General features: G+C 38.9%; 1 protein-coding gene across 2 annotated transcripts in view; it reads right to left on the bottom strand.

The window, feature by feature from the left end:
- Window positions 1–12,188, bottom strand: part of znf512b (zinc finger protein 512B) — a 44,881-nt gene that overhangs the window by 5,068 nt on the left and 27,625 nt on the right. For both annotated transcript variants that reach the window (XM_043225117.1, XM_043225116.1), the window contains exons 7-14: window positions 11,398–11,469; window positions 9,447–9,581; window positions 8,734–8,861; window positions 6,731–6,820; window positions 3,514–3,612; window positions 1,930–2,118; window positions 1,457–1,837; window positions 110–211 (exon numbers count right to left, since the gene is read on the bottom strand). In XM_043225117.1, coding sequence (XP_043081052.1) covers window positions 110–211; window positions 1,457–1,837; window positions 1,930–2,118; window positions 3,514–3,612; window positions 6,731–6,820; window positions 8,734–8,861; window positions 9,447–9,581; window positions 11,398–11,469 — 1,196 coding nt within the window. The remainder of the gene's footprint in view (window positions 1–109; window positions 212–1,456; window positions 1,838–1,929; window positions 2,119–3,513; window positions 3,613–6,730; window positions 6,821–8,733; window positions 8,862–9,446; window positions 9,582–11,397; window positions 11,470–12,188) is intronic.

The raw sequence follows: 12,188 nt of genomic DNA, 5'->3' as shown, positions 1-12,188 counted from the left end.
ACATCTGCTGATATCTTTCAGATGTTCGTACTGAGGTTGGAATCCGTTACTGAGGCGCTAGTAGCTGTTAAAGTTAATGTTTGGTCAGAAACACGGGACAAATACTTACACAATTGGGGCAGCAGATAAATCCTTTTTCCTTCACCTCGTTCTTCCAGCTGTTCACAGTTTCAGGGCTAAAGTTTGGGAGACCTGGTCGTGTATAGTTGAGCTGTGAAAGAAAGTGTGTACACAGAAATGAAAAAGTAAATGAGGAAAAGTAGTGCTCACTGTAGGACAGATAAAGGCTCCGCTGATCTTAAAATACTCTGTCATTTTTGGTCATACTTATAATAATAAGGGTCTATGTTTATATTTTGTACACTCACAATAACAACAAAACATTGACTTTTGTAAAACGATGAAAGCAAGCCGGATGCGCTTCTGCCGTGTCGGTCTGTGAACGAGAGTGTGCCGAACTCCGAGACTCTGCGTATGCTTGCCTTACAGAGCGAAATGTCTCCTCTAAATATAAACAATGCATGCATGCGCTGTCCTCGACATGTAAACAAGGCACAGCGCGTACGTCGTTCACATTTAGAAGAGAGGTTCATACGGGATAAGGAGAAGAACTATGTCTTTGATGATAAAGAAATTAAAATCGATGCTGTCAAACTCATTGATATCTGTTTTGTGTTGTATAAATACTCTTAAAGGGACACTTCAACCAAAATTTGATGTTTATCTGCATTGATGAAGCGAGCAACTGAACAGAATTTATATCATTAATATCATCTCTGATAAACCCCAATGTCTGACTCATTCACAACCTCCAGCGTGTGATGCTTGGCGTGCTCCGGCACGTACTTTATTAGCGACTCTTTCTATGGGCCCTGAACGTGTAAGGATCTACATACACATCTATGCATATGTATCTATATCTATATATCACGTCGAGGCATTGTGCTGCAGGGTTTGATCAGGATTTTTCCGTGCATGTTTTTTTTTTCTTTGTGTGCCCATTGATTTGCATACGACTGACAGAAATCTCCTTTTGCGTTCAACTCAAGAAAAAAGTCACCTATATCTTGGGTGCCCTCGGGGTAAGCAGCTAAACATCAAATGTTCATTTTTGGGCGAACTATCCCTAAACAAATCTCAGATTTGTAAAAAATAAATTGAATTTGACAATTCAACGTGAACGTACTGTATAGTGCAGCGGCAACACTTTAGCATATGTAGCAGTTCTCACTAATAACTAGTTGCTTATTAGGATGCCTATTAATAACATATTGGCTGTTTATAAGTACTTATACAGCACATATTCTGCATGACCATATTCTACATCCCCAACGGCTAAACTTAACTAACAAACTAACTATTAATGTGCAGCAAATTAGTAGTCGGTTTGGTAATAGCGACAATTGGAAAATTAAAAGGGTAAAATAAAATAAAGGGTGACCAGTGTGGTTTTTACCCTCTTGATGTCTGGTACGAGGTCGTCTTTGATGCGTCGTTTGGTGCCCCAGTCTTTGGCCAGCTCGTCCTCTGCGATCTCCTGCAGGTGAAACACTGCCACCTGAGCCGAGCGCCGGCGCACCCTGCCGCTGGGCGTCCTCTCCAAATCTAGCAGCTCCTCCACCTCTGTTTTCTCCCACTTCCTGTCCTCCATCTTATCCCCCAGCTCATCCGCCCTCTCCTTTGCCTTGTCTCTGCTCTTTATTTGGACGTGTTCCTCCTCTTCTTCTTCTTCCTCTTCCTCCTCCTCCTCCTCCTCATCCTCCTCCTCCTCTTCTTCATCCTCCAGCACATCGTCCTCATCTTTACTGTCTTCTTGATCGCAGTCCTCAGACGTGAGCTAAACGTGTTGGTTGACAGACATTTAAAAGCATCTGGATTAATTAGCGCTCAATGACGTTTGTCCTCTCAATGTTAGGTGTGTAATCTCACCGAGTGTGTGGACGGGGCTGTGACGGGGTGCTCGGTGCGCAGGTGGTAGTCACGGCCGGCTTTTGAGCGATACGTCTTACCACAGTGCTGGCACAGGAAGACAGGCTTCTGTCCGTCTGGCAGCTCTCTGCCACAGCGTTTCTGATGATACTGATAACCCATCAGACTGGAGAAATGAGCTGAACAGCCCTGTTTGACAGAGAATCAAACATACTTCATTAATTCACTCATTGATCTGTGGGCTGACAGTCTGGGTTACATTTTTGTTAACGCAAGCTACATTTACATACTTAGGTCCAGATTTACTGCATAGCACACATCCTTGTTTGGCCTAAAATAAACTACTTTCAGGATTTACTGAAGACCTTTTTACATTTGAAATGTATGCAAGTTGGTTACAGTTACTAATGTCAATTCAATTCTGTCACTTAAGTTACAATAGTTAAAAATAAGAAAAAATCACACATTTTTTATACATCGGTATGCCCTTTAATAAATCATTGGAGATTGCGAGCTGAACTGCAGACGAGTTCTACAACATTTAGATGCAATGGAAGTGTGTCTATCATATTTTAAAAAGTTGCACTCGATTTTACATATTTTAGTCTGGAATTATAGAATGGGGAAAACAGGATGTCACTGTTACACTAATATAAGTAAAAATGGATTAAGCCACATCGCATCGTTTTCTTATTCACACTGCGTCTTCTTCCTAAAACTAAAAGTAGCCGATGAACTTGACACAGAGGAGAGGTGGGCATTCACATCAGTTATTTTTGCGACTCAGCTTGTTTTTATACGCGTTTGCAGGAACTTCCTTTTCAATCGGTAAATTTATGGGAGCATTTAAAAGAATCAAGCAACGTGATTTCACTGGTGTTTGAGGCATTATATATTTATTTTGGCAAAGATAACGTCTTTAACCCTTACATGCGTGAATGTTTCACCTATATATCCAGCAAGTGCTGCAACAGCAAAAACTTGATATCTTAGAAACAAATCACAGAAGAATAAAATAAAGCGTATTTCGTTACCTTCTCAAACATAAAAGGGTTGAGTTTGAGCGGGTAATTTTACAATCGCTTTTACTGTCAAAAGCGCACTTCCACAGTACATCCAGCATCTGCCTCACATTCACAATCTCAGCTGTATTCTCGAAATGATCATTTTCAGTGACTTCATTTTCAATGTTATGATCACCGGCAGCATCGAATGGCAGTGACATTTATATTCCACTGCGTACAGTGATTGCTCTGGAACCAGACTGCTCTGCTGAAAAGACCCATTTAAAATTAATTTCTAAATGAAATCTCAGTGCTGGTCTAGCTGGTGAACCAAATAAACAGATGTTTCCATACGCACAGACAGAGACGTAGATGGGCGGTGCATAGACAGACAGGCAGAAATATAGGTAGAAAGAGAAACAGAGAGATAGACGGACAGACAGCTGGAGTGTGCACAAGAAGACCGAATTCAAAAAAGGAAGTGAGAGGCAGAAAGTAGACAGAAATTAGGACATATTAAGGACAGCCAGTGGCGTCTAGGGAGACAGACAGACGGCAGGCACCAATGACAAATTCCTACCTCACTGGGACATTTGATTCGGCCCATCTGTTTGAGGACACAGCGTAGCCTCTCTCTCTCCTCCTGCTCCTCCTCAGACACATTTTCGCTCGCCGAGGGCTTATGAACGGGAAACAAATACAATGCAACACATTAGCGTCTCTCACAGAAACTCTTCCTCAAGTCTTCACAACGGTACGTGTCCAATCGCCGCTTTCTGAGAGCCAGAGTCCTTTGTGGAGCGGCATTCATTTAAGGCATGTTAACAGCAACGCTTTTTACTGCGCTGTATTTGGCCTGTTAAAAACATCAGCGGGGGAAATGAGACATTAGCTATCTAAACAGGATGCCAGACACCTCAACACAGCACCTCAGGGTAAACTAAGTATGAGATACAACTTCATTCTGTACTGAAAAATTCAACTCGCAGACGGTTAAGCCAAAACGCGTCAGCGCTAACACCCATAGGCACTCAAAACATAGAAAGCTGATAATGAGGAGGGTTAGACGGTGTGTGAGAGATACTGTATCACCTGGATACACCATCCCCCTGCAGCTCTCAGTGAGAATGGACGCAACAAAATGATTTTAATCATGAAGACAGTCACTTGCTTCGTTTCTAAATAAACCGTCACCAACTGGTGGTATTATTTTTTTATATTTACAGTGTAATTTCATTACTATTTTTGCAGTTTTCTAAAAGAATCCATCGATGCCCGTTTAAAAGCTATTCATTGCGTAGCGTTATTCTTGCAATAATAATAATATCAGTGTAAATGCATTCATGCCGCCTCTGTGTTAATATACCAACATGCTACTTCATGTGCAGCTTATGAAAGCAAAATGTTCTGGCTACATTGTGGGCTTAAACACTCGTGTGTAACAAATCCTATGTCGAGTTAAAATATTTATTTCCAAAGCTCTTTAAATGCCTATTAAATGCTTTTTGCAACGCACACGCAATAATGAATTTTGGGGGATCATTTTCAATGGATGTGCAAATAACTTTAATGTAAATTAATGTAAATGTGTGAATACAATTAATGCAATTATTAATTTGATAAATTAACTTGAATTGCTTGTCATTCATTTTATTTTATTGTTAAATAAAAATGATCTTAATATCTTAAAATAATAACTCCTACTTACAATATTGAAAAACACATCAAATCAAGATGTAAACTAATGCTAATAATTAGCGTTTTTAAGAGTTTAGTATGTTTTAGCATGTTAATACTTCTTAATTAACTTTCTAAAAAGCAGCTTTGTCATAATTACAGCAGAAATATGCGATATTATGTTGCTGATCAACATGTTATGGCAGCAAGAACAAATGTAGTCACAAGTATTACATTATTTATAATATAAAGTTTAGTTAGTCAAGAGAAAGTCCAGTTCATAAGTATAATTTTTTTTTAGTTTTACGTTTCTATTTTTTCATACCTAGCGTGTCCAGACGTTTGGCTAAGACTTTTATTGACTTTTATTGAATTTGTTTTGGTATTTTGTCTTTAACCATACCCTGAAATCCCTTCACACGTTTGTCGTTCTCTTCCTGTCGAAGTGGGCGGATCTTGGCTAGAACGAGCTGCAGTGTAGCCCAGACCTTATGCTGGTTCTCCAATGTTTGGCTCAGTGAGACTCGGCACCTGGCTCAAATAACAAATCACGGACCTAAATGCACATCCTCATTAATGTTTCATACTGTTTCTGAGACATTTGGTCGTGCATAATTTAACACATTTCGTTGGAAATATTGTTTGCAGCTAATGCTTGAGCTCGGCAGATGGAGCTTACATCCTGGCGGCCCTCTTTAACCAGCGTTTCTCTCTCTCATGTTTTTACTCTAAACCTCGCAAAGGGTCACGAGGGACGCCATCACCATTACGGGATGCGCCGTTCCTATTCGGATGTTGGCTGAATATGACTGGAAAAAAAAAACAAAAACATATGAACTTTACTCATAAGGCAGATTACCGTGATTTGCCGTGGAGAAAGATTACTGGCAGGAAAGCTGTTAATAGCTTAGGAATGTTGAGGAAATTATTACCGTGCAGAAATAAGGCTGGGGAGCGGGAGACAATCATTACAGTTGAAATACTGCTTGAAGACTGTTTTAAAAGGCATTACTAGATGAGCGCTAGACCTTTTCCCATATGTGCAGTTAATGGTTAGAGCCTAATGGATGCTTTAGGTCTTAAAGTGATGCTGGAGTATAGAGATGGTGTCAGATATAATAGAGATTAGAGGCTGATGTGTACCCTGGGCAGCCGCTGCTCTCTGCAGCGGTCACCGTATGTAATATTAAACACGCACATACTGTACACGCGCAGCTGCGCTAGTTTATTAAAGATAATAAAACGCTATAGTTTCAGATCCCTCGTGAAAAAGAATTAGGAATGCGCTTATATGTACATTTGCAGTATATTTTTAAACTTGTACTTGCAGATAATATCATTTTAATGAAATAACATGCCATTTAGGTGTAGTTAAAGAAGGCTTACTTATATGTTTCATGACACACTTAAATGCACATTTAAAAAGCGCACATGCAAACAAACACATGCATGCATATATTTAATAACAATCCATTAAGTTATTAAAATTATTTATTTATGTGTTCTTATTATATATATATATATGTGTTGATATAAAATATAAGAATATAAATAAATAGATGTATATACATTTTTCAAATATATATTGTATGTGTGTATATTTATATACATAGAAAATATACACAGTATACATATGCGCATTATGTAAACAAAAACTTTTATTTTGCATGCAATTTATTGCAATGAATCATTTAATCACAGCACTAGCTTTTAATGCGCGACATTCAAATTTTAACAGAATATTAGTTCATAATAAATGCATGTCTAAACATTTGTCAGTACGCTTACCCATATTTCGAAAACAATTACGGTGGATTAAGATATTTAGTTTAAAGGTCTACTAAATTACTAATTGCATTTAATATCCATTTAAAGTATAATACATTTTAATTTCATTGTAAATGACACCCAATGTGTCTAAAAACATGATTTCTGGCTTACGCTTTTTCCTTCAAACTACATTATTTCCATAATAGCACCCTTTGTAAAAATATTCTATAATAAGTGCAACGTTTCATTTACATACAGAAAAGCTGATTTTAACAGTGAAGCCATTTGAATTGTTGAATGATTCATACGTTGTATTTTCCTCTGTTTAGACACCTAGGAGATGAGCTCACCTTAATGTGGTCGGCCATGCTGTGGTAATTGAGTCCAGCTTTTGATCGGAACTGTTTGTGACACTGCTGACATTTGAGAGCATCCCGCAGCTACAAGAAAAAGACCACAGTTTATGATGTCCACCTCAAATATCATGAAATCATAGGCTATAAACGTGAAATTTTATATTCGATGTACCGGTCACAATGATTCAAACGGCAAACTGTGTATTTTTCCCCTTGAAGCAGTCGAAAGTAAAGTACAAATAAAGCATTCGTAGGATTATTCTTCTAAAAAGCCTTACGGTATTCCTGGAGAGGTCTAAATGACAACCGCGATTCTTGACAAAGATTTCCTATCATAATTCATATAGTGTAATCCATAGCATAATTGCTATTGATTTTTTTTATTTAATTTTTTCTGTGGTGATTATAATGGCACAAAAATAAAACACTTGACCTTTAATAATAAAACCTTTACGCATTTAACCTTTAATACAAAACAACAACAACAACAAAAACACAGTGATGAAATACATAATTCGTATGAAATAGAACTATTCAATGATGGTCATTCAGGGAGAAGACAGTTTATGGCAAAAGAAATGCATTACAATTATAACCACTAACCTTATTTTTTACTTTAAAAACATTTTATTATATTAAGCCTTTTTACACAATTTTCTTTCGCGCATGTAAAGACATCTTCATCCATCAACGAAGAAATATTTCTATTGCTTCTATTATTTTGTGACTTTTCAGCCTCGTTACTCCAGTCTTCATCGTCACATGATTCTTCAGAAATCGTTCAAATATTCTGATTTGCATCTCAAGAAACGCTTATTATTATCATCAGTGATAAAAACAGTTATGCTGCTTCATGCAAATGTCTTAACTTGCGCTTCTCGAATGCATCCTCGATTAATAAAGGTATATTTATTTCAAAATAAGGTCAGTGGTTCTAATTGTAATCCATTTCCTTTGCTCTAAACCGTCTCCTCCCTTAATGCCCATCACAGCCATCATTGATTTCACACGGCCAGAGAAACTACAATTACTTGTGACCCCGCAATAACGCAGCCGATCGATTCCCTCTTTAATAGACATGTCATCATTTTTATAGAGTTGTGCTATACACTGAGCTGCCGCTGTAAGTCTCTGCTCCAGATGCACACATGGTAGGGCCACTCACAGGCGCCCAATCAATAAAGCGCCACTAATGGCTCCCCCTGGCCCCTTGCGCGAGGTCCTGAGAGAGAGGTGTCTAATTGCATGCCTGAAACATTCTCCTCTCCGCTTCCTTTGCGGTTTGGTTGTATAAACAACAGAGGGAGAGTCGCACACCGAAGGTCTGATTCCTTCTCTTTCGTTCTATCCCTCTTCGGGCCTCATTTACAGAACGCTAATCGCTCATGAACCCATTCTTGCATAAACAGTACCGATGAACTGAGCGCGACAATTTACGTTTCTTACAGTCTGTTTGAGTGTCGCGAAAAAGGCTTTGTCCCTCTTCGTATGGAAGAGCTTGAGCACATCTGCCACGTTATATCTGATGTGTTTAGGAAACTGAGACAGTTGTTGTCTTCTTTGGAGGAGTGGGGCTGAACGAAAGGTCAGATCCGCGCGGGACGTTTGGGATACCGATAAAAGCCTCATGTTGACCTAATAAGGTCGACGCAAATGTCATTGAAAGTCTGATTAGATAGCTTCTTACATGTAATAAGTTAGATTCCATGGTTGACTGCCATCAATATCTTAAGATAAACAACAGATAAACCTATTTTGAATAGGTTTCCTGACCACTTTCTAACAATCAATCATGAATTACAAACAATCACGAAGTATCAACTCCAAACATTGGTTGGGCTGCTCAGGATTGCTTCACTTAACTTCACCTTGAAGAGATTAACTAGGGATGGACCTAAACTCTGCAGGACAGTGGTCTTTGAGGAGCAGGACTGGACACCACTGCTCTAAGCCGACGCTAGTAACAATAAACTGTGTGTTTTAGAGTGACCTCTGACCTTCTGACAGATCTCCATGTGCTTCTTCAGTCCGTGGACGGTCTTGCGAGTGACGACAGAGCAGGTGGGACAGACCACTTCCCCTCTCTCAGAGATGGTATTCTGCCACTGGGCTTCAGCAGGTGGAGCTGGGACCAAAAGATAAAACATTACCATTTGAAAGTTTCTATGTTACTGCTTACTGCATTCATTTTATATATATAAAAAAAAACATGATAAAAATCTTAATATTTGAAACATTATTCAAATTGAAAAGAGCTGTTTTGAACTCCAGTCTTCAGTCTCACATGATACTATTATTATAAATGCTTGAAGTAGTTGTTGCTGGAAACCATAATACATTTCTTTCAGGATTCTTTAATAAATAGAAAGCATCTTTTGTAACTTTATAACTGCCTTTAATGTTACTTTTGATCCATTTTCTAAATAAAAGTATAGTGACACTAATTTCCTTTAAATAAATAAATAAATAAAGACTCCAAATCTTTTAAAAGGTAGAGTGCATTCCTATATTTTTTATTAATTTAATTAAATCTGTACTTCAGTTTTTTTTTCATTTTTGTATTATAACAGAACCACTTATTTGATTTCTGCTATCATTAGTACCGTTTTGTACTATTTTGCTTTATTTGAGTTATTTCACACTGCTCTGGCAGAACAAATGTACTGGATGATTTTATCGTGCAAACACGCAGAGAGAGAGAGAGAGAGACCTGAACTAATAACAGCAGCTTCTTTTCTGGCGGAGGCTTGAACCGACTGCTTCCTCTGGGACTCCTCAGTGAACAGAGCCCCTTCCGCCCTCTTCATCCGACCCGCTTTCAACTTCTCCTCCACCTTATTCATTCCTGTACGACGCACAGCAAACAGCATTCAGAAAAAGCAGGGACCCCACAAGTCACGAAAATAAAAGTATGACTAGCAAAAAAAGAACAAACAAAAGAGAAATGAAGAAACCCTGAGACTCTCTCGGTGGTCAAAGAGCCTTATTGTGTTTCTTCTTAAACATGCACCACTGTAGCTTCAACAGGAAATGAAACACTTCTAGTACAGACCTATAGACCCCCTATTAGCACCAGCAGGGGTAATTACTATCAAAGACTATACAGTGGCTAATTATAAACATGCAGGGGTAAAAACACCACTGAAATACACTCAAGGTGTGTTTACTGAATGGAGGCCAGGACTGAACTCTGAAAGTCACTTCTGTTATAACGCTGATAAGAATCAATCAAAAAAAGGGGGTCATGGTAATCTATGTAGTAGACTTCCTGCACTTCACTCCCCTTAATGAAAGAGTTTGGCTCCACACAGCAGATTCAATTATTGTGTTAACTTTACTAAAAGGAGGAGAAACTAAAATAATATATGTGGGGAAAAAAGCCTCTGTATTAAATTGTGCTGTCGTTCAAAATTATTAATATTACATTTGTCATCCTTGCTTAAATACATTTGTTAATGTGAAGTAAATATGCAAAAAACTTGTAAGGTGTTTATTAATCTTCATTAACGTTCATTTCATACTATTACATTATTAAAAGCAAACTGTATTTTTTGTTATTAGTTGAAGCGAAGATAATAAACCGTTATTACAATTAATAAACATTTTATTAAATGTATTGCTCATTGTCAGTTAATGCATTAAGCAATGTTCATTAATAGAGCATTATTGTAAAGAGTTACTTGTTGTTCTTTATTCTAGATCTAGGAGAGTTACAAATATCAGACTAAATATAGGATAAGAAGCTGAAAAATAACAATAACACCGAAGGCCATGCAGAACTTCTTCATTCTGGAGCGAAGAAGTTGAAACCGGTTCAATAACAAAAGCAGTAAATATAGAGAAATATTGAAGATAATCTGCAAGGCATGTCGTAGAGCATAAATCAATGTCTAATTTAAACATTTATTATGATTGTACAGTCCCATTGGGCCTTTTGGCGCAGGTGCACTTCTGGGGCCAGTTGCATAAACTTTCTCTGTGTTAAGAACGAGTTTTACCTTCAACTTACACTAATCTACACTTTTACGTAACTGAATTAAAAAATATATGACCAGTCTTTACAAAACTTGTAAGACTAGTTTAAAACTTTTATGCAAATGACCCCTGGCCAGTGGGCCCAAAGATGCAGCTCCGCTTCTGAGCTTAGCGGGTCTTGAGGTGCAGCTCCACCTCTGGACTCACTGGGCCTTGCTGTGCAGCTCCACCTCCAGGCCCAATGGTTTGCATTTCTGCTTTCTGCTTCTCCCAGCAGTATGTTTACTATTTGGTCATTTACCGATATTATTAATAATATTTACAGATTTCTAACTGCAATACTTCAGCTTGATACATATGGACAGCGCAATGTGTTTAGTTTCATGAATTCAAAAATGTGCCCAAATAAATCCCTCTCAGAATCAACTCCAGAGGGCAAATATTGGCCCATAATAAAAAAATGTAATTTACTGGCTGGAAGAACAGATGTTAGGATAGGAAAAGCGATTTTATTAACTCACCGCAGGAACAAAATAATCATTTTCACATGTAAAATGCAAAACGTAAAGGGTTAAAGCTAGTCTTTAGTAGCTTTAAGACCGCAGAATTCAGACTTTAAGTACAACAGGAGTCACGGGAGGTCTTCGCCGTTATATAAAACATGTACGAGTGTGTGTTTGTGGTACCTTTCAAACCGAATGTTCCTGAAATAGACGGCTGCTCCCCGGTGAACTTCTTTGGAGTTTTCTGCTTCCTCCCTGGCTCAAATGAGAAGAACAACAACAAGAGGTCAAACATCTCAATAAGACAGCAAAGAGCTGCACTCGTGGTTCGTACACTGATGCCGATCTAATGATGCTCGGACTCCAGCACACCAAAGCACCTGCTGTTACGCATGCTGCGGAGAAACTGACACCGCGTTTGGTGTGTTTTGTGTCTCTGTGCGTACGTGGTTTCTCTCCTGTGTCAATTTGTGCCACACAGCTGCTCTAGTGCATTTTTCCTGACATTTCAGACATCGACACACACACACACACACACGCACACACTCTCGCTGTCCTCGCCCCTGGCTCTGGCGTGGAACAACAAACGGAGGGATCATGTACCCAAACAAAGGCCATAAATAGCGGACTCACAGCACGAGCCACGCCAACATCTCGACACACTGCGTCTCTGCCAGGCACAGACAGAGACAGCAGCCGCCACCAGCTACCAGAGAGACTTAATGACCAGCAGCCCTCAGACGGAGCACACACTGACAACTTACACACGGCTGCTTAAAGGGCCACGCCGCCATTTCCTACCAAAGCTAACGAGGGCATTCTGGGTCGTGTTAATGAACAATTTTTATAGCAATTTTAAGAACATTGGACTTTTTAGTACAGAAGGCAAGGAGAACTGGGACTGCTTTTCTAGATGATGGACCTCTGGTTATGCATTATTAACGTGGCTTCAGTTTGCAGAATCACCCAAAGGC

This window comes from Puntigrus tetrazona, chromosome 23 (genome assembly GCF_018831695.1).
Source record: "Puntigrus tetrazona isolate hp1 chromosome 23, ASM1883169v1, whole genome shotgun sequence".
Taxonomy (NCBI): domain Eukaryota; kingdom Metazoa; phylum Chordata; class Actinopteri; order Cypriniformes; family Cyprinidae; genus Puntigrus; species Puntigrus tetrazona.
Note: the sequence above shows the minus strand (reverse complement) of the source record. Positions and strands in the feature narration are given on the sequence as shown.